The sequence below is a fragment of the Bombina bombina genome, chromosome 3 (genome assembly GCF_027579735.1).
Source record: "Bombina bombina isolate aBomBom1 chromosome 3, aBomBom1.pri, whole genome shotgun sequence".
NCBI lineage: Eukaryota > Metazoa > Chordata > Amphibia > Anura > Bombinatoridae > Bombina > Bombina bombina.
The window spans coordinates 379,070,160-379,095,619 of record NC_069501.1 but is presented as its reverse complement, the minus strand read 5'-3'; the positions used below and the strand labels follow the sequence as shown (position 1 = coordinate 379,095,619).

General features: G+C 36.6%; 1 protein-coding gene across 1 annotated transcript in view; it reads left to right on the top strand.

The window, feature by feature from the left end:
* The window catches only part of TSPAN2 (tetraspanin 2), a 458,679-nt gene that overhangs the window by 420,922 nt on the left and 12,297 nt on the right, over nucleotides 1–25,460 (top strand). Inside the window, exon 7 of the mRNA XM_053706532.1 lies at nucleotides 5,358–5,441. Within this exon, the coding sequence (XP_053562507.1) occupies nucleotides 5,358–5,441 (84 nt within the window). The remainder of the gene's footprint in view (nucleotides 1–5,357; nucleotides 5,442–25,460) is intronic.

Below are 25,460 nucleotides of genomic sequence, written 5' to 3'. Positions count from 1 at the left end.
AGAATATCGTGAAAAAGTTCATTTATTTCACTAATGCAACTTAAAAGGTGAAATAGTTCAAGCCGTGATTTGTCATAATTGTGATGATTATGGCTTACAGCTCATGAAAACCCCAAATCCACAATCTCAGAAAATTAGAATATTGTGAAAAGGTGCAATATTCTAGGCTCAAAGTGTCCCACTCTAATAAGCTAATTAAGCCATAACACCTGCAAAGGGTTCCTGAGCCTTTAAATGGTCTTTCAGTCTGGTTCAGTAGGAATCATAATCATGGGAAAGACTGCTGACCTGACAGTTGTGCAGAAAACCATCATTGACACCCTCCATAAGGAGGGAAAGCCTCAAAAGGTAATTGCAAAGAAGTTGGATGTTCCTAAAGTGCTGTATCAAAGCACATTAATAGAAAGTCATGTGGAAGGGAAAAGTGTGGAAGAAAAAGGTGCACAAGCAGCATGGATGACCGTAGCCTTGTCAGGAAAAGGCCATTCACAAGTGTTGGGGACTTTCACAAGGAGTGGACGGAGGCTGGAGTCAGTGCATCAAGAGCCACCACACACAGACGGATACTGGACATGGGCTTCAAATGTCGTATTCCTCTTATCAAGCCACTCCTGAACAACAAACGTCAGAAGCGTCTTACCTGGGCTAAAGAAAAATAGACCTGGTCTGTTGCTCAGTGGTCCAAAGTCCTCTTTTCTGATGAGAGCAAATTTTGCATCTCATTTGGAAACCAAGGACCCAGAGTATGGAGGAAGAATGGAGAGGATGAAGTCCAGTGTGTAGTTTCCACAGTCTGTGTTGATTTGGGGAGCCATGTCATCTGCTGGTGTTAGTCCATTGTGCTTCATTAAGTCCAGGGTCGACGAAGCCGTCTACCAAGAGACTTTGGAGCACTTCATGCTTCCTTCCTTAGACAAGCTCTATGGGGATGCTGACTTCATTTTCCAGCAGGACTTGGCACCTGCCCACACTGCCAAAAGCACCAAAACCTGGTTCAATGACCATGGGATTACTGTGCTTGATTGGCCAGCAAACTCGCCTGACCTGAACCCCATAGAGAATCTATGGGGCATTGCCAAGAGAAAGATGAGAGACATGAGACCGAACAATGCAGAAGAGCTGAAGGCCGCTATTGAAGCATCCTGGTCTTCCATAACACCTCAGCAGTGCCACAGGCTGATAGCTTCCATGCCACGCCGCATTGAGGCAGTAATTGCTGCAAAAGAGGCCCAAACCAAGTACTGAGTACATACAGTATGCATGCTTATACTTTTCAGGGGTCCGATATTGTTCTATGTACAATCCTTGTTTTATTGATTGCATGTAATATTCTAATTTTCTGAGATTGTGGCTTTGGGGTTTTCATGAGCTGTAAGCCATAATCGTCACAATTATAACAAATCACGGCTTAAACTATATTGCTTTGCATTTAATGAGTCCATCTCATATATTAGTTTCACCTTTTAAGTTGCATTAGTGAAATAAATGAACTTTTGCACGATATTCTAATTTTTTGAGTTTCATCTGTATTTGCTTCAATTTATCCACTAGAGGGATTTTCCACATAAAGTTCAGTGTTCAGTTATTGCTGTTTTTCATAATGCAAAAGATTTAATATGCAGATGATTTTTACAATTTAGCTTACTAGTTTTCTTGCAAAATATAAGTGTGTGTGTGTATTTGTTAGGTGTTTGTGTGTGTGCGTGCATGTGTGTGTAATTATGTGTGAGGGTGTGTGCATGTGTGTGTGTGTAAATATGTGTTTATGTGCGAGAGTAAGTGTGTGTATGTTGATGTTTATATGTGTGTATGTAGATATGTATGTGTGTGTGCACATGTGTGTGTATTTATGTGTATATATGTGTTTATGTGTGAGGGTAAGATTGTGTATGTGTGCATGTGTGTGCACATGTATGTGTATGTGTTAATGTGTGAGGGTGTGTTTGTAGGTGTGTATATGTGTTTGTGTGTGCATGTATGTGTGTTTGTGAGAGGGTAAGTGTATGTATGTGTGCATGTGTGAGAGTATGTAGGTGTGTGTATGTGTGCATGTGTGAGAGTATGTAGGTGTGTGTTCATGTGTATACAGTGGGGCAAAAAAGTATTTAGTCAGACACCAATTGTGCAAGTTCTCCCACTTAAGAAGATGAAAGAGGCCTGTAATTTTCATCATAGGTATACCTCAACTATTAGAGACAAAATGTGGAAACAAATCCAGACAATCACATTGTCTGATTTGGAAAGAATTTATTTGCATATTATGGTGGAAAATAAGTATTTGGTCACCTACAAACAAGCAAGATTTCTGGCTCTCACAGACCTGTATCTTCTTCTTTAAGAGGCTCCTCTGTCCTAGACTCATTACCTGTATTAATGGCACCTGTTCGAACTTGTTATCAGTATAAAAGACACCTGTCCACAACCTCAAACAGTCACACTCCAAACTCCACTATGGTGAAGACCAAAGAGCTGTCGAAGGACACCAGAAACAAAATTGTAGACCTGCACCAGGCTGGGAAGACTGAATCTGCAATAGGCAAGCAGCTTGGTGTGAAGAAATCAACTGTGGGAGCAATAATTAGAAAATGGAAGACATACAAGACCACTGATAATCTCCCTCGATCTGGGGCTCCACGCAAGATCTCACCCTGTGGGGTCAAAATGATCACAAGAACCACACGGGGGGACCTAGTGAATGACCTGCAGAGAGCTGGGACCAATGTAACAAAGGCTACCATCAGTAACACACTACGCCGCCAGGGACTCAGATCCTCCAGTGCCAGACGTGTCCCCCTGCTTAAGCCAGTACATGTCCGGGCCCGTCTGAAGTATGCTAGAGAGCATTTGGGTGATCCAGAAGTGGATTGGGAGAATGTCATATGGTCAGATGAAACCAAAGTAGAACTGTTTGGTAGAAACACAACTCGTTGTGTTTGGAGGAGAGAGAATGCTGAGTTGCAACCAAAGAACACCATGCCTACTGTGAAGCATGGCTTTGGGGCTGTTTCTCTGCAAAGGGAACAGGACAACTGATCCGTGTACATGAAAGAATGAATGGGGCCATGTATCGTGAGATTTTGAGTGAAAACCTCCTTCCATCAGCAAGGGCATTGAAGATGAAACGTGGCTGGGTCTTTCAGCATGATATTGATCCCAAACACACCGCCCAGGCAACGAAGGAGTGACTTCGTAAGAAGCATTTCAAGGTCCTGGAGTGGCCTATCTAGTCTCCAGATCTCAACCCCATAGAAAACCATTGGAGGGAGTTAAAAGTCTGTGTTGCCCAGCGACAGCCCCAAAACATCACTGCTCTAGAGGAGATCTGCATGCAGGAATGGGCCAACATACCAGCAACAGTGTGTGACAACCTTGTGAAGACTTACAGAAAACGTTTGACCTCTGTCATTGCCAACAAAGGATATATAACAAAGTATTGAGATTAACTTTTGCTATTGACCAAATCCTTATTTTCCACCATAATTTGCCAATAAATTCTTTCCAAATCAGACAATGTGATTGTCTGGATTTGTTTCCACATTTTGTCTCTCATAGTTGAGGTATACCTATGATGAAAATTACAGGCCTCTCTCATCTTCTTAAGTGGGAGAACTTGCACAATTGGTGGCTGACTAAATACTTTTTTTGACCCACTGTATGTGTGAGGATAGTGTGTATATGTGTGTGTGCGCATGTGTATATGTGTGAGGATATGTGTGTATATGTGTGCATGTGTGTTTGTGTGTATGTAGATGTGAATGTGTTTGTATTTATGTGTATATATGTGTTTATGTGTGCGGGTAAGTGTGTATATGTGTGTGTAGATGTGTATGTGTAGGTAGGGGTAGACTGGTCTGGGGGGCAGAGTGGAAATTGCCCCCTAGGCCACTGTTGGTGGTGAAATCAGGGCAATGCAGGTGCAGTGCCAGGCAGTTTGCAGAGCACACAACTCAATCATTTTATTTTAAGTAGGTCAAATGTTAAGACAGCAGTACTCAATCTGAAATCCCATAAACGTAAACACCCTTACTTTTCATTTCTCATGTGTTTCACTTCAGCAGTTTATATAATAGATAGATAGATAGATAGATAGATAGATAGATAGATAGATAGATAGATAGATAGTTTTTTGCCATTCACTCACTACTATCATACAAATTGATGCCCAGGTGCTACCTCGAGTCCTAATATCTATTTATTATGTCACAAGTTGTGGACACTCACAGGACTTTGAAGTTTCACACAAGTTTATTGTATAATCTAAAACAATCTTCTTAAAAAGAAGTCAACGTTTCTTCTCTCTATGGAGCCTTTGTCAAGAAATTACATCAATATTGATCTGTTAAAAACCCAATTATATATACAGATTAAGCCCTCATTCCAAAACTATATCCAAAGTGACAGCAATATGTGTGTGTACTACCTGTCACCATATTCTGGATATATCCTACTGTAAGGTAGTGACACAGGTAGCACACACACATACAGTATGTAGGTATGTAGGTTGTGTGACTGCTGCTTCTTATTTTCTCATCAGCCTTCAGGAGCTGCAGTGCTTGTGGCTCTTGAACATGACCTCACCTTTGTGTTTACCCCTTTGCAGCGGTTAAGCACATAGTGACGTTGGAACAGTAATGCAAAAACGGCATGGTCTAACAAATTATATCATGTTATTTATGCATTAGTTGTCGCTCTAAATACTTTAGTAACTAGTAGTAAAGGTATCAGTGCAGTAGCTTTAAACCATTATGTAATTTTTTATTAAAGGGACAGTCTTGTCAAAATTAAACTTTTAACGATTCAGATAGGGCATGTCATTTTAAACAACATTACAATTTACTTTTATAAACAAATTTGCTTTGTTCTTTTGGTATTCTTAGTTGAAAGCTAAACTTAGGTTGGTTCATATGCTAATTTCTAAGCCCTTGAAGGCCGCCTCTTATCTAAATTAATTTGACAGTTTTTCACAGCTAGAGGATGTTAGTTCATGTGTGCCACATAGATAACATTGTGCTCACGCCCATGGAGTTACTTATGAGAGGGCACTGACTGGCTAAACTGCAAGTCTGTCAAAAGAACTGAAATAAGGGGGCAGTCTGCAGAGGCTTAGATACAAGGTAATGACAGGGGTAAAAAGTATATTTATAGAACTGTTGGTTGTGCAAAACTAGGGAATGGGTAATAAAGGGATTATCTATCTATATAAATTCTGGAGTAGACTGTCCCTTTAACAAGTGGTACCACAAAACAACTAAATATTGACCTTCACGACCTCATGTAAAACACTTTATTTAACAAAAGTTCTCATATAGTAGAGATGTAACTTAGTTAATGGCTTGTCATGTTTTATTATCTTGTAGGACTGTTTGCTGGAGATTGAGAAGATTGTGCACAGAGAATATCAGATAGTAGGAATACTCGCAATCTCAACAGCTGGAATAACAGTAAGCTCCATTTTATTCTCTTACCATTCACCTAAGTATTGACAAAAGAATATTACGTTTGACTGTATATTGATTTATAGAACCACTGTGTTCCACAAGAAAAATATCCTCACTCAGTATATACACAAGAAAAATATCCTCACTCAGTATATACACAAGAAAAATATCCTCACTCAGTATATAGACAAGAAAAATATCCTCACTCAGTATATACACAAGAAAAATATCCTCACTCAGTATAGACACAAGAAAAATATCCTCACTCAGTATATAGACAAGAAAAATATCCTCACTCAGTATATAGACAAGAAAAATATCCTCACTCATTATATAGACAAGAAAAATATCCTCACTCAGTATATACACAAGAACAATATCCTCACTCAGTATAGACACAAGAAAAATATCCTCACTCAGTATATACACAAGAAAAATATCCTCACTCAGTATATATACACAAGAAAAATATCCTCACTCAGTATATACACAAGAACAATATCCTCACTCAGTATAGACACAAGAAAAATATCCTCACTCAGTATAGACACAAGAAAAATATCCTCACTCAGTATATACACAAGAAAAATATCCTCACTCAGTATATACACAATAAAAATATCCTCACTCAGTATATAGACAAGAAAAATATCCTCACTCAGTATATACACAAGAAAAATATCCTCACTCAGTATATACACAAGAAAAATATCCTCACTCAGTATATAGACAAGAAAAATATCCTCACTCAGTATATAGACAAGAAAAATATCCTCACTCAGTATATACACAAGAAAAATATCCTCACTCAGTATATACACAAGAAAAATATCCTCACTCAGTATATACACAAGAAAAATATCTTCACTCAGTATATACACAAGAAAAATATCCTCACTCAGTATATACACATGAAAAATATCCTCACTCAGTATATATACACAAGAAAAATATCCTCACTCAGTATATACACAAGAAAAATATCCTCACTCAGTATAGACACAAGAAAAATATCCTCACTCAGTATATACACAAGAAAAATATCCTCACTCAGTATAGACACAAGAAAAATATCCTCACTCAGTATAGACACAAGAAAAATATCCTCACTCAGTATATACACGAGAAAAATATCCTCACTCAGTATATACACAAGAAAAATATCCTCACTCAGTATATACACAAGAAAAATATCCTCACTCAGTATATACACAAGAAAAATATCCTCACTCAGTATAGACACAAGAAAAATATCCTCACTCAGTATATACACAAGAAAAATATCCTCACTCAGTATATACACAAGAAAAATATCCTCACTCAGTATATACACAAGAAAAATATCCTCACTCAGTATATACACAAGAAAAATATCCTCACTCAGTATATACACAAGAAAAATATCCTCACTCAGTATATACACAAGAAAAATATCCTCACTCAGTATATACACAAGAAAAATATCCTCACTCAGTATAGACACAAGAAAAATATCCTCACTCAGTATAGACACAAGAAAAATATCCTCACTCAGTATATACACAAGAAAAATATCCTCACTCAGTATAGACACAAGAAAAATATCCTCACTCAGTATATACACAAGAAAAATATCCTCACTCAGTATATATACACAAGAAAAATATCCTCACTCAGTATATACACAAGAAAAATATCCTCACTCAGTATATACACAAGAACAATATCCTCACTCAGTATATACACAAGAACAATATCCTCACTCAGTATAGACACAAGAAAAATATCCTCACTCAGTATATACACAAGAAAAATATCCTCACTCAGTATATATACACAAGAAAAATATCCTCACTCAGTATATACACAAGAACAATATCCTCACTCAGTATAGACACAAGAAAAATATCCTCACTCAGTATAGACACAAGAAAAATATCCTCACTCAGTATAGACACAAGAAAAATATCCTCACTCAGTATATACACAAGAAAAATATCCTCACTCAGTATATAGACAAGAAAAATATCCTCACTCAGTATATAGACAAGAAAAATATCCTCACTCAGTATATACACAAGAAAAATATCCTCACTCAGTATATAGACAAGAAAAATATCCTCACTCAGTATATACACAAGAAAAATATCCTCACTCAGTATAGACACAAGAAAAATATCCTCACTCAGTATATAGACAAGAAAAATATCCTCACTCAGTATATAGACAAGAAAAATATCCTCACTCAGTATAGACACAAGAAAAATATCCTCACTCAGTATATACACAAGAAAAATATCCTCACTCAGTATATACACAAGAAAAATATCTTCACTCAGTATATACACAAGAAAAATATCCTCACTCAGTATATACACATGAAAAATATCCTCACTCAGTATATATACACAAGAAAAATATCCTCACTCAGTATATACACAAGAAAAATATCCTCACTCAGTATAGACACAAGAAAAATATCCTCACTCAGTATATACACAAGAAAAATATCCTCACTCAGTATAGACACAAGAAAAATATCCTCACTCAGTATAGACACAAGAAAAATATCCTCACTCAGTATATACACAAGAAAAATATCCTCACTCAGTATATACACAAGAAAAATATCCTCACTCAGTATATACACAAGAAAAATATCCTCACTCAGTATATACACAAGAAAAATATCCTCACTCAGTATAGACACAAGAAAAATATCCTCACTCAGTATATACACAAGAAAAATATCCTCACTCAGTATAGACACAAGAAAAATATCCTCACTCAGTATATACACAAGAAAAATATCCTCACTCAGTATATATACACAAGAAAAATATCCTCACTCAGTATATACACAAGAAAAATATCCTCACTCAGTATATACACAAGAAAAATATCCTCACTCAGTATATACACAAGAAAAATATCCTCACTCAGTATATACACAAGAAAAATATCCTCACTCAGTATATACACAAGAAAAATATCCTCACTCAGTATATACACAAGAAAAATATCCTCACTCAGTATAGACACAAGAAAAATATCCTCACTCAGTATATACACAAGAAAAATATCCTCACTCAGTATATACACAAGAAAAATATCCTCACTCAGTATATACACAAGAAAAATATCCTCACTCAGTATATACACAAGAAAAATATCCTCACTCAGTATATACACAAGAAAAATATCCTCACTCAGTATATACACAAGAAAAATATCCTCACTCAGTATAGACACAAGAAAAATATCCTCACTCAGTATAGACACAAGAAAAATATCCTCACTCAGTATAGACACAAGAAAAATATCCTCACTCAGTATATACACAAGAAAAATATCCTCACTCAGTATAGACACAAGAAAAATATCCTCACTCAGTATATACACAAGAAAAATATCCTCACTCAGTATATATACACAAGAAAAATATCCTCACTCAGTATATACACAAGAAAAATATCCTCACTCAGTATATACACAAGAACAATATCCTCACTCAGTATAGACACAATAAAAATATCCTCACTCAGTATATAGACAAGAAAAATATCCTCACTCAGTATATACACAAGAAAAATATCCTCACTCAGTATATACACAAGAAAAATATCCTCACTCAGTATATAGACAAGAAAAATATCCTCACTCAGTATATAGACAAGAAAAATATCCTCACTCAGTATATACACAAGAAAAATATCCTCACTCAGTATATACACAAGAAAAATATCCTCACTCAGTATATACACAAGAAAAATATCTTCACTCAGTATATACACAAGAAAAATATCCTCACTCAGTATATACACATGAAAAATATCCTCACTCAGTATATATACACAAGAAAAATATCCTCACTCAGTATATACACAAGAAAAATATCCTCACTCAGTATAGACACAAGAAAAATATCCTCACTCAGTATATACACAAGAAAAATATCCTCACTCAGTATAGACACAAGAAAAATATCCTCACTCAGTATAGACACAAGAAAAATATCCTCACTCAGTATATACACGAGAAAAATATCCTCACTCAGTATATACACAAGAAAAATATCCTCACTCAGTATATACACAAGAAAAATATCCTCACTCAGTATATACACAAGAAAAATATCCTCACTCAGTATAGACACAAGAAAAATATCCTCACTCAGTATATACACAAGAAAAATATCCTCACTCAGTATATACACAAGAAAAATATCCTCACTCAGTATATACACAAGAAAAATATCCTCACTCAGTATATACACAAGAAAAATATCCTCACTCAGTATATACACAAGAAAAATATCCTCACTCAGTATATACACAAGAAAAATATCCTCACTCAGTATATACACAAGAAAAATATCCTCACTCAGTATAGACACAAGAAAAATATCCTCACTCAGTATAGACACAAGAAAAATATCCTCACTCAGTATATACACAAGAAAAATATCCTCACTCAGTATAGACACAAGAAAAATATCCTCACTCAGTATATACACAAGAAAAATATCCTCACTCAGTATATATACACAAGAAAAATATCCTCACTCAGTATATACACAAGAAAAATATCCTCACTCAGTATATACACAAGAACAATATCCTCACTCAGTATAGACACAAGAAAAATATCCTCACTCAGTATATACACAAGAAAAATATCCTCACTCAGTATATATACACAAGAAAAATATCCTCACTCAGTATATACACAAGAAAAATATCCTCACTCAGTATAGACACAAGAAAAATATCCTCACTCAGTATAGACACAAGAAAAATATCCTCACTCAGTATAGACACAAGAAAAATATCCTCACTCAGTATATACACAAGAAAAATATCCTCACTCAGTATATAGACAAGAAAAATATCCTCACTCAGTATATAGACAAGAAAAATATCCTCACTCAGTATATACACAAGAAAAATATCCTCACTCAGTATATAGACAAGAAAAATATCCTCACTCAGTATATACACAAGAAAAATATCCTCACTCAGTATAGACACAAGAAAAATATCCTCACTCAGTATATAGACAAGAAAAATATCCTCACTCAGTATATAGACAAGAAAAATATCCTCACTCAGTATAGACACAAGAAAAATATCCTCACTCAGTATATACACAAGAAAAATATCCTCACTCAGTATATACACAAGAAAAATATCTTCACTCAGTATATACACAAGAAAAATATCCTCACTCAGTATATACACATGAAAAATATCCTCACTCAGTATATATACACAAGAAAAATATCCTCACTCAGTATATACACAAGAAAAATATCCTCACTCAGTATAGACACAAGAAAAATATCCTCACTCAGTATATACACAAGAAAAATATCCTCACTCAGTATAGACACAAGAAAAATATCCTCACTCAGTATAGACACAAGAAAAATATCCTCACTCAGTATATACACAAGAAAAATATCCTCACTCAGTATATACACAAGAAAAATATCCTCACTCAGTATATACACAAGAAAAATATCCTCACTCAGTATATACACAAGAAAAATATCCTCACTCAGTATAGACACAAGAAAAATATCCTCACTCAGTATATACACAAGAAAAATATCCTCACTCAGTATAGACACAAGAAAAATATCCTCACTCAGTATATACACAAGAAAAATATCCTCACTCAGTATATATACACAAGAAAAATATCCTCACTCAGTATATACACAAGAAAAATATCCTCACTCAGTATATACACAAGAAAAATATCCTCACTCAGTATATACACAAGAAAAATATCCTCACTCAGTATATACACAAGAAAAATATCCTCACTCAGTATATACACAAGAAAAATATCCTCACTCAGTATAGACACAAGAAAAATATCCTCACTCAGTATATACACAAGAAAAATATCCTCACTCAGTATATACACAAGAAAAATATCCTCACTCTGTATATACACAAGAAAAATATCCTCACTCAGTATATACACAAGAAAAATATCCTCACTCAGTATATACACAAGAAAAATATCCTCACTCAGTATAGACACAAGAAAAATATCCTCACTCAGTATATACACAAGAAAAATATCCTCACTCAGTATATACACAAGAAAAATATCCTCACTCAGTATAGACACAAGAAAAATATCCTCACTCAGTATATACACAAGAAAAATATCCTCACTCAGTATATACACAAGAAAAATATCCTCACTCAGTATAGACACAAGAAAAATATCCTCACTCAGTATATACACAAGAAAAATATCCTCACTCAGTATATACACAAGAAAAATATCCTCACTCAGTATATAGACAAGAAAAATATCCTCACTCAGTATATATACACAAGAAAAATATCCTCACTCAGTATATACACAAGAAAAATATCCTCACTCAGTATATACACAAGAAAAATATCCTCACTCAGTATATACACAAGAAAAATATCCTCACTCAGTATAGACACAAGAAAAATATCCTCACTCAGTATATACACAAGAAAAATATCCTCACTCAGTATATACACAAGAAAAATATCCTCACTCAGTATATACACAAGAAAAATATCCTCACTCAGTATATAGACAAGAAAAATATCCTCACTCAGTATATACACAAGAAAAATATCCTCACTCAGTATAGACACAAGAAAAATATCCTCACTCAGTATATAGACAAGAAAAATATCCTCACTCAGTATATAGACAAGAAAAATATCCTCACTCAGTATATACACAAGAAAAATATCCTCACTCAGTATAGACACAAGAAAAATATCCTCACTCAGTATATACACAAGAAAAATATCTTCACTCAGTATATACACAAGAAAAATATCCTCACTCAGTATATAGACAAGAAAAATATCCTCACTCAGTATATATACACAAGAAAAATATCCTCACTCTGTATATACACAAGAAAAATATCCTCACTCAGTATATACACAAGAAAAATATCCTCACTCAGTATATACACAAGAAAAATATCCTCACTCAGTATAGACACAAGAAAAATATCCTCACTCAGTATATACACAAGAAAAATATCCTCACTCAGTATATACACAAGAAAAATATCCTCACTCAGTATAGACACAAGAAAAATATCCTCACTCAGTATATACACAAGAAAAATATCCTCACTCAGTATATACACAAGAAAAATATCCTCACTCAGTATAGACACAAGAAAAATATCCTCACTCAGTATAGACACAAGAAAAATATCCTCACTCAGTATATACACAAGAAAAATATCCTCACTCTGTATATACACAAGAAAAATATCCTCACTCAGTATATAGACAAGAAAAATATCCTCACTCAGTATATATACACAAGAAAAATATCCTCACTCAGTATATACACAAGAAAAATATCCTCACTCAGTATATACACAAGAAAAATATCCTCACTCAGTATATACACAAGAAAAATATCCTCACTCAGTATAGACACAAGAAAAATATCCTCACTCAGTATATACACAAGAAAAATATCCTCACTCAGTATATACACAAGAAAAATATCCTCACTCAGTATATACACAAGAAAAATATCCTCACTCAGTATATAGACAAGAAAAATATCCTCACTCAGTATATACACAAGAAAAATATCCTCACTCAGTATAGACACAAGAAAAATATCCTCACTCAGTATATAGACAAGAAAAATATCCTCACTCAGTATATAGACAAGAAAAATATCCTCACTCAGTATATACACAAGAAAAATATCCTCACTCAGTATAGACACAAGAAAAATATCCTCACTCAGTATATACACAAGAAAAATATCTTCACTCAGTATATACACAAGAAAAATATCCTCACTCAGTATATACACAAGAAAAATATCCTCACTCAGTATAGACACAAGAAAAATATCCTCACTCAGTATAGACACAAGAAAAATATCCTCACTCAGTATATAGACAAGAAAAATATCCTCACTCAGTATATACACAAGAAAAATATCCTCACTCAGTATATAGACAAGAACAATATCCTCACTCAGTATAGACACAAGAAAAATATCCTCACTCAGTATATACACAAGAAAAATATCCTCACTCAGTATATACACAAGAAAAATATCCTCACTCAGTATAGACACAAGAAAAATATCCTCACTCAGTATATACACAAGAAAAATATCCTCACTCAGTATATACACAAGAAAAATATCCTCACTCAGTATATAGACAAGAAAAATATCCTCACTCAGTATATACACAAGAAAAATATCCTCACTCAGTATAGACACAAGAAAAATATCCTCACTCAGTATATAGACAAGAAAAATATCCTCACTCAGTATATAGACAAGAAAAATATCCTCACTCAGTATATACACAAGAAAAATATCCTCACTCAGTATAGACACAAGAAAAATATCCTCACTCAGTATATACACAAGAAAAATATCTTCACTCAGTATATACACAAGAAAAATATCCTCACTCAGTATATACACAAGAAAAATATCCTCACTCAGTATAGACACAAGAAAAATATCCTCACTCAGTATAGACACAAGAAAAATATCCTCACTCAGTATATAGACAAGAAAAATATCCTCACTCAGTATATACACAAGAAAAATATCCTCACTCAGTATATAGACAAGAACAATATCCTCACTCAGTATAGACACAAGAAAAATATCCTCACTCAGTATATACACAAGAAAAATATCCTCACTCAGTATATACACAAGAAAAATATCCTCACTCAGTATAGACACAAGAAAAATATCCTCACTCAGTATATACACAAGAAAAATATCCTCACTCAGTATAGACACAAGAAAAATATCCTCACTCAGTATATAGACAAGAAAAATATCCTCACTCAGTATATATACACAAGAAAAATATCCTCACTCAGTATATACACAAGAAAAATATCCTCACTCAGTATATATACACAAGAAAAATATCCTCACTCAGTATATACACAAGAAAAATATCCTCACTCAGTATATACACAAGAAAAATATCCTCACTCAGTATATAGACAAGAAAAATATCCTCACTCAGTATATATACACAAGAAAAATATCTTCACTCTATATGTCATAAAATGAATAGTAATAAGATTACTGTCTAGTCCAGTGCTTTAAGTAGACATATTTTAATTTTAAAAACAGGACACTTTGGCAGGTAAAGGTCTTTTAATTATCTTTTACCTGGTGTTCTACAAATGTAGGAATAAGGACAAACTTTTAGTAATGTGGGAAATCTTGTTCACTTATGACCTGACTTGCAAAATGACAAAAAAGAGGTTTTCCTTAGGGAATGGAGCCATTTTGTCTGTTTCTCAGATACATATTCCAGCTGCTCACATGCAGGAACATCCTTAAATAGCTATCATGACAATTCAAGACTGAGTGTCCCTTCTTGCCAAGATATGTCCCATATACAATTATAGAATGGTGATGATCACAGAAAACTTAAAGGGCAGCAAAGTCAAAATGAAACCTTCTTGATTCAGATAGAGCACACAGTTTTAGTCAACTTTTCAATTTACTTCTATTATCTTAATTTGCTTCATTCTCTTGTTACCCTTTAATGAAAAGCATACCTAGGTGGGCTCAGGAGCAGAAATGCACTACTTGGAACTAGCTTCTGATTGGTGGCTGCACATATATGTACTAGGCCATTTAGGCACCTTTGTGTTTTCTTCTCTATACTTTACAGATACTTCTTGTGCCAGGAGACCAACCATCTCTGGAAAAAGAGCAGCCGGGAATAGTCAGCACATTGAAGGACATGAACTTTGTATTTCACTGATTTATTTGGGACTGTAGAGCGCCCCCTGGTGTCTATATGTGGCTGCACATATATGCCTTTTGTATATTTACAAGTGTGAGAACTGCTAAAATCCCATTTTTCTTTCTTAATGAATAAAAAAAAAAATCTGTGTTTCAAAAACATAATCAATTAAACATTCTCAGTATACCCATCATGCCCATATACAAATGGCATTCAGATTGTTTAACACTTATCATAAACACCACTTTTTCCAACATCTATACACATACACAGACTACATCAACCCCTTTAACCAGTTTGGTATTTCAGTGATCAGCATCCTTTATCGGCAGTTCCAAGTACCGTTGTGGGAAAATGGAGATCAGATCTCCAATGTTGGCTGTGTTTGACTCAAAAAGATTATGATCACTTTTTAACAAAAAAACAACTGTTCCCATTTTTCCAACATCAAGAAAACAAATGGAAAGATTGGAACTGGCCCCTTAATCAGGCCAATAATATATTTGACTTGTGTAAAGGCTGCCCTCTCATATGCATGATGGAAAAATGGTTGATCGCAATGTATCTTTGAGAATAATGTGTTGCCATTTTTGTTCACTAAGGCCTGATTTGTAAATGAGCTTCAGCTGATAGTGACAAGGTTATAGCCACATAGCAGCAGCCAGGGAAGCAGTGTTTAGTATTAAGGCTGTGACACACTGCAAGCAGAGTGACGCGCAGCATGTAGATGCAGCTGTGTGCGCTCAGTGTGTCCTGCCTTTTCATCTCTGAGCTCTCTGCTGCGTCAGGTCGCGTAGCTAAGCGCTCAGAGATGAAATATTTGAACTTCAGAAGCGATGCGACGCGGAGCAAAGCAGCTGCTTTGCCTCGCACCGCATCGCTTGCAGTGTGTCACAGCCTTTAACAGAAGTGGTATTAAAGGGCTATAATAATAATCAAAAAATGACATGCTCTATTTCAGCAGCACTATTTACACATCTGAATCACTTGCCCTACTGATTGAATCTGCGGTGGATTCTGCTCAGGACCTACAGACCCGTTCGGCACTTCTACTGTGTGTTTAAACCCTTTGCAGGGTTAAACACACATTAGAGTAGGCTCCATGTACATAACATTACATGCTTTAACAAATTAGAACATGTCATTTTTTGACTAATATGGCCTTTTAACAACAAGTTCCTGATGCTTTTTAGAATAATAATTGCATGTATCCCAGTGCGGTTAATGTGAATAGTGTTGTGAGTCAGTGAGGTTAGAGTTAATAGGTTGTGTTCTGGTGAGGGTTAATGGTGGTGATGGATTCTGGAATAGTTAGTATTAGTTATCAGTGGAGGCTTAGTGTGGTTAGGGTTAGTAGTGGTGGAGAAAGGAGAGGCTTGGTTAAAGTGCCATAAAACATTTTGAGTTATGTGCATATTATAAAAGGGTCAACTGAGGTTAAACAGTGTGTGAAAAAAAGTGTAAAAAAAAAAAAAAAAAAGCTTAGAAGTATTTTAATAAAATTTCCAAAAATCTGCAAAATTACTTACACTTTAGTGTTCCCAAGTGAAGCTTGCTCCACCCCCTTATCAGTGGCATAGGGGCCTATCTATCAAGCTCCGTACGAAGCTTGAGGGCCTGTGTTTCTGGCGAGTGTGCATGTGAGGATAATTAGTTATGCAAGCAAGGGGGGTTGAGGAGGTACAGCAGGTCCTGCTATTGTTTGTTGCCAAGAGGCTTGCTCATTCCATGGGGATAATGTCACATGCTTTGTGAAAGCTTTAGCATTATGCTGTGCACTGCTTTAGTCAGGTGTCAGGTGACTCTGCCCCCTACCGTGCATGTGCACTTGTGCATTCTGAAGAAGCTATGGCCTTGATAGCACCTTCCATATATGGAAAGGCCAAGGGGGAGCTTGCTGCAAACAAAACTATTCCTGAATTAAAGTGGTTAATGAGGGTTAAAATAGGAACATTTTTGCAGGCAAGCTTTGGCTGCATTATATACATAGAAACGTATGTTAGTTCATACTGTTTTATGTCCCTTTAATACAGATGTGAGTACCAGTGTATTTAGGATTAATAGTTGTGGGGATCCTGATGCTGTTAGGTAAATGCTGGTAAAGACTGAATTGTGGTTAAGGTTAATAGTTGTTGGGATACTTGTTCTGCTAAGGTTAACAGAGGTGGGGGGGGGATTCATTGGACCTAGGTGATTGACAAGTCCTATCTCGCACAATTAAATATATATGACTATATACATTTATATTTATGTGTTAATATTTGTATATACACATGTTAACACGTAAAATATATATGTATATTGTCGTATATAAATATATATTTACTGGGAACACACAGTTCCCATAGACTGCAATGTAAAGGCACTTTTCAGTGCCGTTTTGTTTCTAACACCCCACATTCACCAACTTTAAAGCCCCAAAACTTGCAACTTTTTTTTTTTTTTTAAATAAAAAAACTACAATGCCTTCTATTTTGGGGCACTTTTAGAAAATTAACCAGAGATCTGATCTCTGGTTTAATTTTGGAGCGCTAATTGCTACCGTAACCAGCTACTCTTAATGGCTGGTTAATTATCGCGATAATGTAGCCCTTTACTTGTAATCTAGGCTATAGTTATAGAGATAGTAATGCTGAAGTAACAAGCTGTAACAAATCTGAGCATGTCATTCTTGCATTCAAATGTACTTTTACCAAGGAAATATTTGAAACCAGATAGGCGCCGTTTGCCCACACGCACCTACTCCTATATCAAGCTCTGGTTGCAGCAGGACTTGGCATCTGCTGCCAAGAGGGCAGGTGATGTAACATTAGAATCATGGATGTACTTGGCACAGTTATCACAGCACTGCAACGATTAATCAACTGCAATGCAGGCCGCAGTGTATGCTTTACACTTCAGTGATGACAATACTATTTAACTCCTTAAAGGGACACTGAACCCAAAAAAATTATTTCGTGATTCAGATAGAGCATGCAATTTTAAGCGACTTTCTAATTTACTCCTATTATCAATTTTTCTTTGTTCACTTGCTATCTTTATTTGAAAAAGAAGGCATCTAAGCTTCTTTTTTGGTTCAGACCTCTGGACAGCACTTTTTTTATTGGTGGATGAATTTATCCACCAATCAGCAAGAATAACCCAGGTTATTCACCAAAAATGGGCCAGCATCTAAACTTACATTCTTGCATTTCAAATAAAGATACCAAGAGAATGAAGAAAATTTGATAATAGGAGTAAATTAGAAAGTTGCTCAAAATTGCATGCTCTATCTGAATCACGAAAGAAAAAATTTGGGTTTAGTGTCCCTTTAATAACTTTTTATTTTTTATCTAGTTCTACTGTTTCTTAGCTTGTATACCTTGCCGCAAATTATGCTAATTATCCCACTATAAGAACTATTAATCCATGCACTTAAAGGGACAGTAAGGTCAAAATTAAACTTTGGCGATTCAAATAGAATATGCAATTTTAAACAACTTTCCAATTTACCTGTGTTATTTCATTTGCTTTCTTCTTTTAGTATCCTTTGTTGAAAAGCATACCTAGGTAGGCTCAGGTGCAGCAGTGCACGACTAGGATGCTAATTGGTGGCTGCACATATATGTCTCATCATTGGCTCACCTAATGTTTTCAGCTAGTTCCCAGTAATGTGCTTCTTTCAACATGGATACCCAGAGTATAAAACTAATTTTATAAAGTAAATACATTGGAAAGTTGTTTAAAGGGATATGAAACCCAAACATTTTCTTTCATGATTCAGATAGTGAATACAATTTTAGACAACATTCCAATTTACTTCTATTATCTAATTTGCTTCATTCTTTAGATATCCTTTGTTGAAAAAATATCAATGCACATGGGTGAGCCAATCACATGAGGTATCCATGTGCAGCCACCAATCAGCAGGTACTAATCATATTTATATATGCTTTTCAATAAAGTATATCAAGAGAATGAAGCAAATTAGATAAGAGAAGTAAATTGGAAAGTTGTTTAAAATTGCATGCTCTTTCTAAATCATGAAAGAAAAAAAAATTGGGTTTCATGTCCCTTTAAGATCGTATTTTCTATCTGAATCATGAAAGAAACATTTGGTTTTCATGTCCTTTTAAAGGAACAGGAAACACAATTAAATCCACCAAAAAAGAATTCATGTAGCACAGAAAAACAATGCAGTGGGTATTTATCATGTAATAAAGGGACAGTATACACTAAAAATGTTACAGTTTAAAAAGATAGATAATCTCTTTACCTATTCCCTAGTTTTGCATAACCAACAGTTATATTAATACAATTTCTACCTCTGTGATTACCTTATATCTTGCATTTTAGCCAATCAGTGCTGACTCTTAGGTAACTTTACGTGCGTGAGCTCAATGTTATCTATATAACTCACATGAACTAACGCCCTCTAGTGGTGAAAAACTGTCAAAATGCATTCAGATTAGAGGCAGCCTTCAATATCAAAGAAATTAGCATATGAGCCTACCTAGGTTTAGCTTTCAACTGAGAATACCAAGAGAACAAAGAAAATTGGTGATTAAAGTAAATTTGAAAGTTGTTTAAAATTACATGCCCTATCTGAATCATGAAAGTTTATTTTGGACTTGACTGTCCCTTTAAGTCTGCTTCCATGTAGTTTAATTCTATGAACTGTGCCCCAGAAAGGCTAAAGGGCACATGAATGCTTAAAGGGGTATTACATTTTTTTTAAATATCTTACAATTTTATTTGTACAATTGATTTTCCTTTACTGACACTTTTTGTTTTTATGTTTGTTCGACACGTCACTGCTTATCAGCCAGTAAGCAATCAGTCCCTAGGGTTCAATTTAGTCATTCAGTTTAAATATCAAAATACATATTTAATGTAATCCAAGTCAGTGATATAAGGACATAATTAAAAACAACCATTGTATTATAATATTATTGTTATCGGACACAAATGACACATTTCCCCTGTTCTGGCAAAAAGGAAGGTACTCCTTAAATTGAGGGTTGACAGTAAATGGAAGAAAATTCAGAAAATTAACATGTTTTTTTATTTAACCTCTAAAGTTCTTCCCTTATTATAAAGCCACAATTATAAAGCTCAAGAGGACCAGAGCAGTCATTGTAGCTAAAGCAATATTTCCTTCTTATTATGGGAAGTGACCACCGTTGCATTCCTTACTTGTGGGAAATACTGAACCTAGCCACCAGGAGGAGGCAAAGACAACCCAGCCAAAGGCTAAATACCTTCCCCACTTCTCCATAACCCCAGTCATTCTTTGCCTTTCGTCACAGGAATGACCACAATAGATCTAAATGATGCTCTCTTCACGTACCAATCCTCAAGGACCACTTCCAGTTCCTAAGCTTTGCGTTCCTGTACCAGCTCTTCAAGTTATTGCACTTCCGTTTGGTCTAGTTACGGTTCCAAGAAATTTTTCGAAGAGTGGACCATTTGGAATCTCTCCTCTGTCTTCTTCGATCCCATGGATGGAAGATAAATCTAGAGAGAGTTTTCTTGTATCAAGTACCAGGGTAGAATTCACGGGTACTATAATAGACTTCATAGACATAAGAATATTTCTAACAGACCGTTGCAAGAATCGCTCTCTTGGTGCTTTTGTCTGGATCACTTGTCCCGAGGGACATCCATCTTAAGTCCATCCTGGGTGATTGTGACTACGGTTGCGAGTCTGTCAAGATGGGGAGCTGTTTGGGGTGCCAGGAAGGCACAGGGCCTATGGACTCAGGAGGAAATCTCCCTCCGATCTCATTTTGGATCTTTGGGCAATATACAATGCTCTGAAGGCTTGGCCTCTGCTGGGTTCATCCCAGTTTATCTGATTCCAATAAGACAATATAACCTCAGTGGCTTACATCAACCATCAGGGGGGAACGAAAAGCTCCCTAGCTATGAGGGAAGTATCTCGGATTCTGGAGTGGGCGGAGACCCACATTTGTTTGCTGTCAGCTATCCACATTCAGGGTGTGGACTACTGGGAAGCGGATTTCCTCTGCAGACAATCCTTTCATCCGGGGGAATGGTCTCTCCATCCTGAGTGTTGCGGAGATTTGCAAGAGGAAGATCTTATGACGTCTCAATACCAAGCTACCCAGATATGGGTCGAGGTACAGGGATCCTCAGGTGGAGCTAACAGATGCATTAGCGGTTTTCTGTCTGGTACCACTACTTCCTAGTGTAGTGGCTCGAATCAAGCAGGTGTCAGTGATACTGATTGCTACATCTTGGCCGCGAAGGATATGCGGATCTAGTGGGGATGTCATCATATCCTCCGTAGAAGTTACCTTGTCGCAGGGATCTGCTGACCAAGGTCTCTTTGTTCATCGATGTCTAGATTCTCTGAGGCTGACTGCGTGGAGATTGAACGCTTAGTACTAGCCAAGAGAGGGTTTTCTGAGAGAGTTATTTTTACTCTCATTCAAGCTCGTAAGCTTTTTGCTGGTTTATGCTCCTCCTTGGGGTTCAAATATTGTTCTTAACGTTTTGCAACGAGCTCCGTTGGAGCCTAAGCATGAAGTAGACATTAAATTGCTGTCTTGGAAGGTTCCTTTTCTACTGGCTATTGCTTCTGCGCGCAATGTATCTGTGATTGCGGCCTTGCAATGCGTCCTTCCTTATCTGGCTTTCCATGCTGATAAGACTGTTCTTCGAACCAAGTAAGGTTTTTTTCCTAAGGTTGTGTCAATTTGCAACATAAATCAAGAGATTGTGGTTCCTTTCTTATGTTCTAATCCTTCTTCGTCGAAGGAATGTTTACAACGTAATTCTGGATGTGGTTTGTGCCTTGAAGTTCTATCTTCAAGCCACAAAGGAATTTAGACAAACTTCTTTCGCTGTTCTCTTTTCTGGGAAGCGTAGGGGTCAGAGGACCTCTTCGACTTCCTTATCTTTTTGGCTGAGGAGTGTCATCCGTTTAGCATAGAGACAGCGGGACATAAGCCTCCTCTGAGGATTACGGCTCATTCTACAAGGTCAGTGGTTTCCTCTTGGGCCTTCAAAAATGATGACTCTATGGATCAGATTTGTAGGACAGTTACCTGGTCCTCCTTAAATACTTTTTCCAAATTGTACAAGTTTGATGTTTTTGCTTCTGCTGAAGCAGCCTTCAGGAGAGAGGTTTTGCAGGCTGTGGTGCCCTCAAATTATGGTCTGCCTCTCTTTTTTTCCCTCCCGTTAGCATTCTGTGTACTCTAGAGCTTGGATATATGTTTCCCACAAGTAAGGAATGCAGCTGTAGACTCTTCTCATATTTAGAAGGAAAGCATAAATTATGCTTACCAGATAATTTCCTTTCCTTCTGTATGGGAAAAGTCCACAGCTCCCGCCCATGTTCTCCGATGGGCGGCCCTAAATTTAAATGTATTCTTCTGGCACCTTTTTCACCCTGATATTTCTGTTTCTTGTTACCTCAGTAGAAGGATTGGGGTTATGAGGAAGTGGGGGAGGTATTTAAGCCTATGGCTGGGGGGTATTTGCCTCCTCCTGGTGGCCAGGTTCAGTATTTCCCACAAATAAGGAATGCAGCTGTGGACTCTTCCCATACAGAAGGAAAGGAAATTATCTGATAAGCATAATTTATGTTTTTCCACTCCACTTGTAATCTGGCCCTTTATTTTTAATGCATTGCAGCTCCCATGCGCAACATGGCCAGAGATTGGAGGGTTGTACAACAGTTGGGCATCAATAGCAGATGTTCAGGGTTTTTCTTCCTGGGTTGTGGTGACTTGGAGTTAATAGAGGTTAGGGGATTTTACCCACAATGTTGTTATATATTGAGGGTTGTGATGGTTAAAAGCACTGATTTTCAAACCTGTCCTCAGGCCTTCCTAACAGGCCACATATTGAGGATATCTGAACTGAAGCACAGGTGAAATAATCAGCTGATTAGTAAACCTGGTTACTTTACCTGCTCTCATCCAAGATAATCCTGAAAACCTGACCTGTTGGGGAGGCCTGAGGACAGGTTTGAAAACCAGTGGCTTAGTGGTTAATATTAGTTTGGGTTTTTTATTGATTTATGCGTCAGTAGTTGTGGCATTAATAGTGGATGCTGGTTATGGGTTTTATGTGTCTGGGCATTCGGCAGCTTAGGGGGCGAATAGTAGTTTGTGTTTTTAGCCACATATGTGAAATTGAGTTTGATTTGCCTCCCACCGCTTGATTGCACATTCTAATCAGCATTCAGCATGTTTGTTATCTGTAGTTAGCATTGTTACTTTTCTTACATGTTTAGGGGAATCTGCTGTTTTTAACATTCAGTATGATGTATAATGTGACGTCACATTGACTAAATCAGATTTTATTTTTTGCCTCTGCTGTACCCGAAGCTGATTTTGATTCATGTCATATGCTAAGAAATGTGGCACAATGATTCTGGTAATATTAGATGTACCTTGGCAGCTGTCTGGTCTGCAACCAGTTCACTCTCTGCAAAATCAGCCAGCCCCCCTCACTCCATACACCTCTTACCCCCATGAGTGCCCTTCTCCAGCTGCCTCGTGTGCTATACCAAGTTTCAGTGCCTCTGTAAAATGTCTCCAGATGTGTTTGATTACTTAAAGGGACAGTCTAGTCAAAATTAAACTATCATAATTCAGATAGGGCATGCAATTTTAAACAACTTTCCAATTCATTTTTATCATCAAATGTACTTTGTTCTTTTGGTATTCTTTATTGAAAGCTAAACCTGGGTAGGCTCATATCCTAATTTCTAAGCCCTTGAAGGCCGCCTCTTATCTAAGTGCATTTTGACAGGTTTTCACAACTAGAGGGTGTTAGTTCATGTGTGCCATATAGATAACATTGTGCTCACACCCCTGGAGTTAGTTATGAGTTAGCACTGATTGGCTAAAATGCAAGTCTAAAGAACTGAAATAAGGTGGCAGTCTGCAGAGGCTTAGATACAAGGTAATCACAGAGGTAATAGTATCTATACTATAATCGCGTTTGTAACACGTCCGTCGCCAGTTGCGCACGCATCCTCAAAGGAATGTTGGCTGCGCGAGGCAGCTAAAAGAACGTTGGCTGGGCGCGCAGCCAAAAGAATCCACCTGGATTCAGCGTAGGCAAACCCAAAGCCTTAAAAAAAAAACATGCAACAGCCCGCATGTAATAACGAAAAAAAAGGTAACCGCCCGCAAGAAATAAATAAAAAACACATAACCGCCCGCACAAAATTACAAAGAACCTAACCGCCTGCACAAAGTATAACAATAAAACCTAACCTCCCGCACTAAGTATTAACAAACACCTAAACTGCAAACCCCCACATCGCAAAATAATAATGTAATTAACCCCTAATCCGCAAATAACATAATTAAAATATTAACCCCTAAACCGCCAACCCCCCACATCGCAATAAACCTAATTAAACCTATTAACCCCTGAACCCCCAAAGCCCCACATCGCAATAAACCTAATTAACCCCTAAACTGCCAACCCCCCACATCACAATAAACCTAATTAACCTATTAACCCCTAAACCCCCACATCGCAATAAACCTAATTAACCTATTTACTCCTAAACCTCCAAACCGAACATCGCAATAAACCTAATTGATCTCTAAACCACCAAACCCCACAACGCAAATAACTAATTTAATTACTAAGCCCCCTAACCTAACACCCCCTAAATTAACCCCAATACTAAGTTACAATTAAAATAATAAAACCTAACATTAAATTGATTACAAAATAATCTAAAATTACAAAAAAAATAATAAACTCTAAAATTAATGAAAAAAATAAACACAATTATCAAAAATAAAAAAGTAAACCTAATCCCTATTAAAATAAAAACGCCCCCCCCAAAAAATAAAAACGCCCCTAAACTACCAATAGCCCTGTAAAGGGCCTTTTGTAGGGCATTGCCCTAAGTTAAACAGCTCTTTTACATTTAAAAATACTAAGGGCTAGATTTATTAAAGCTGAGGCGTACAGGGGCGCATATACGCGCCCCTGTACGCCTCAGCTCGCCTGTGGCGGGGCGAAAATACCCGCAGGTATTCGGCATTGCACACGAGCGCAATTTTGCGCTCGCGTGCAATCCCGCCGTCTGCCCGCGCACAGCCAATCACGCGCGGGCAGGAGCTGTCAATCTCCTCGGTCTAACTAGACCGAGGAGATTGAATTTTGCCAGATTAGAGGTGGCGAAGAGGCTAAGGAAGCAGCGGTCTGGTGACCGCTGCTTGATAAATGACGGCGAGCAAGTAAAGAGCTGAAGGGCAGTAAAAGAGCTG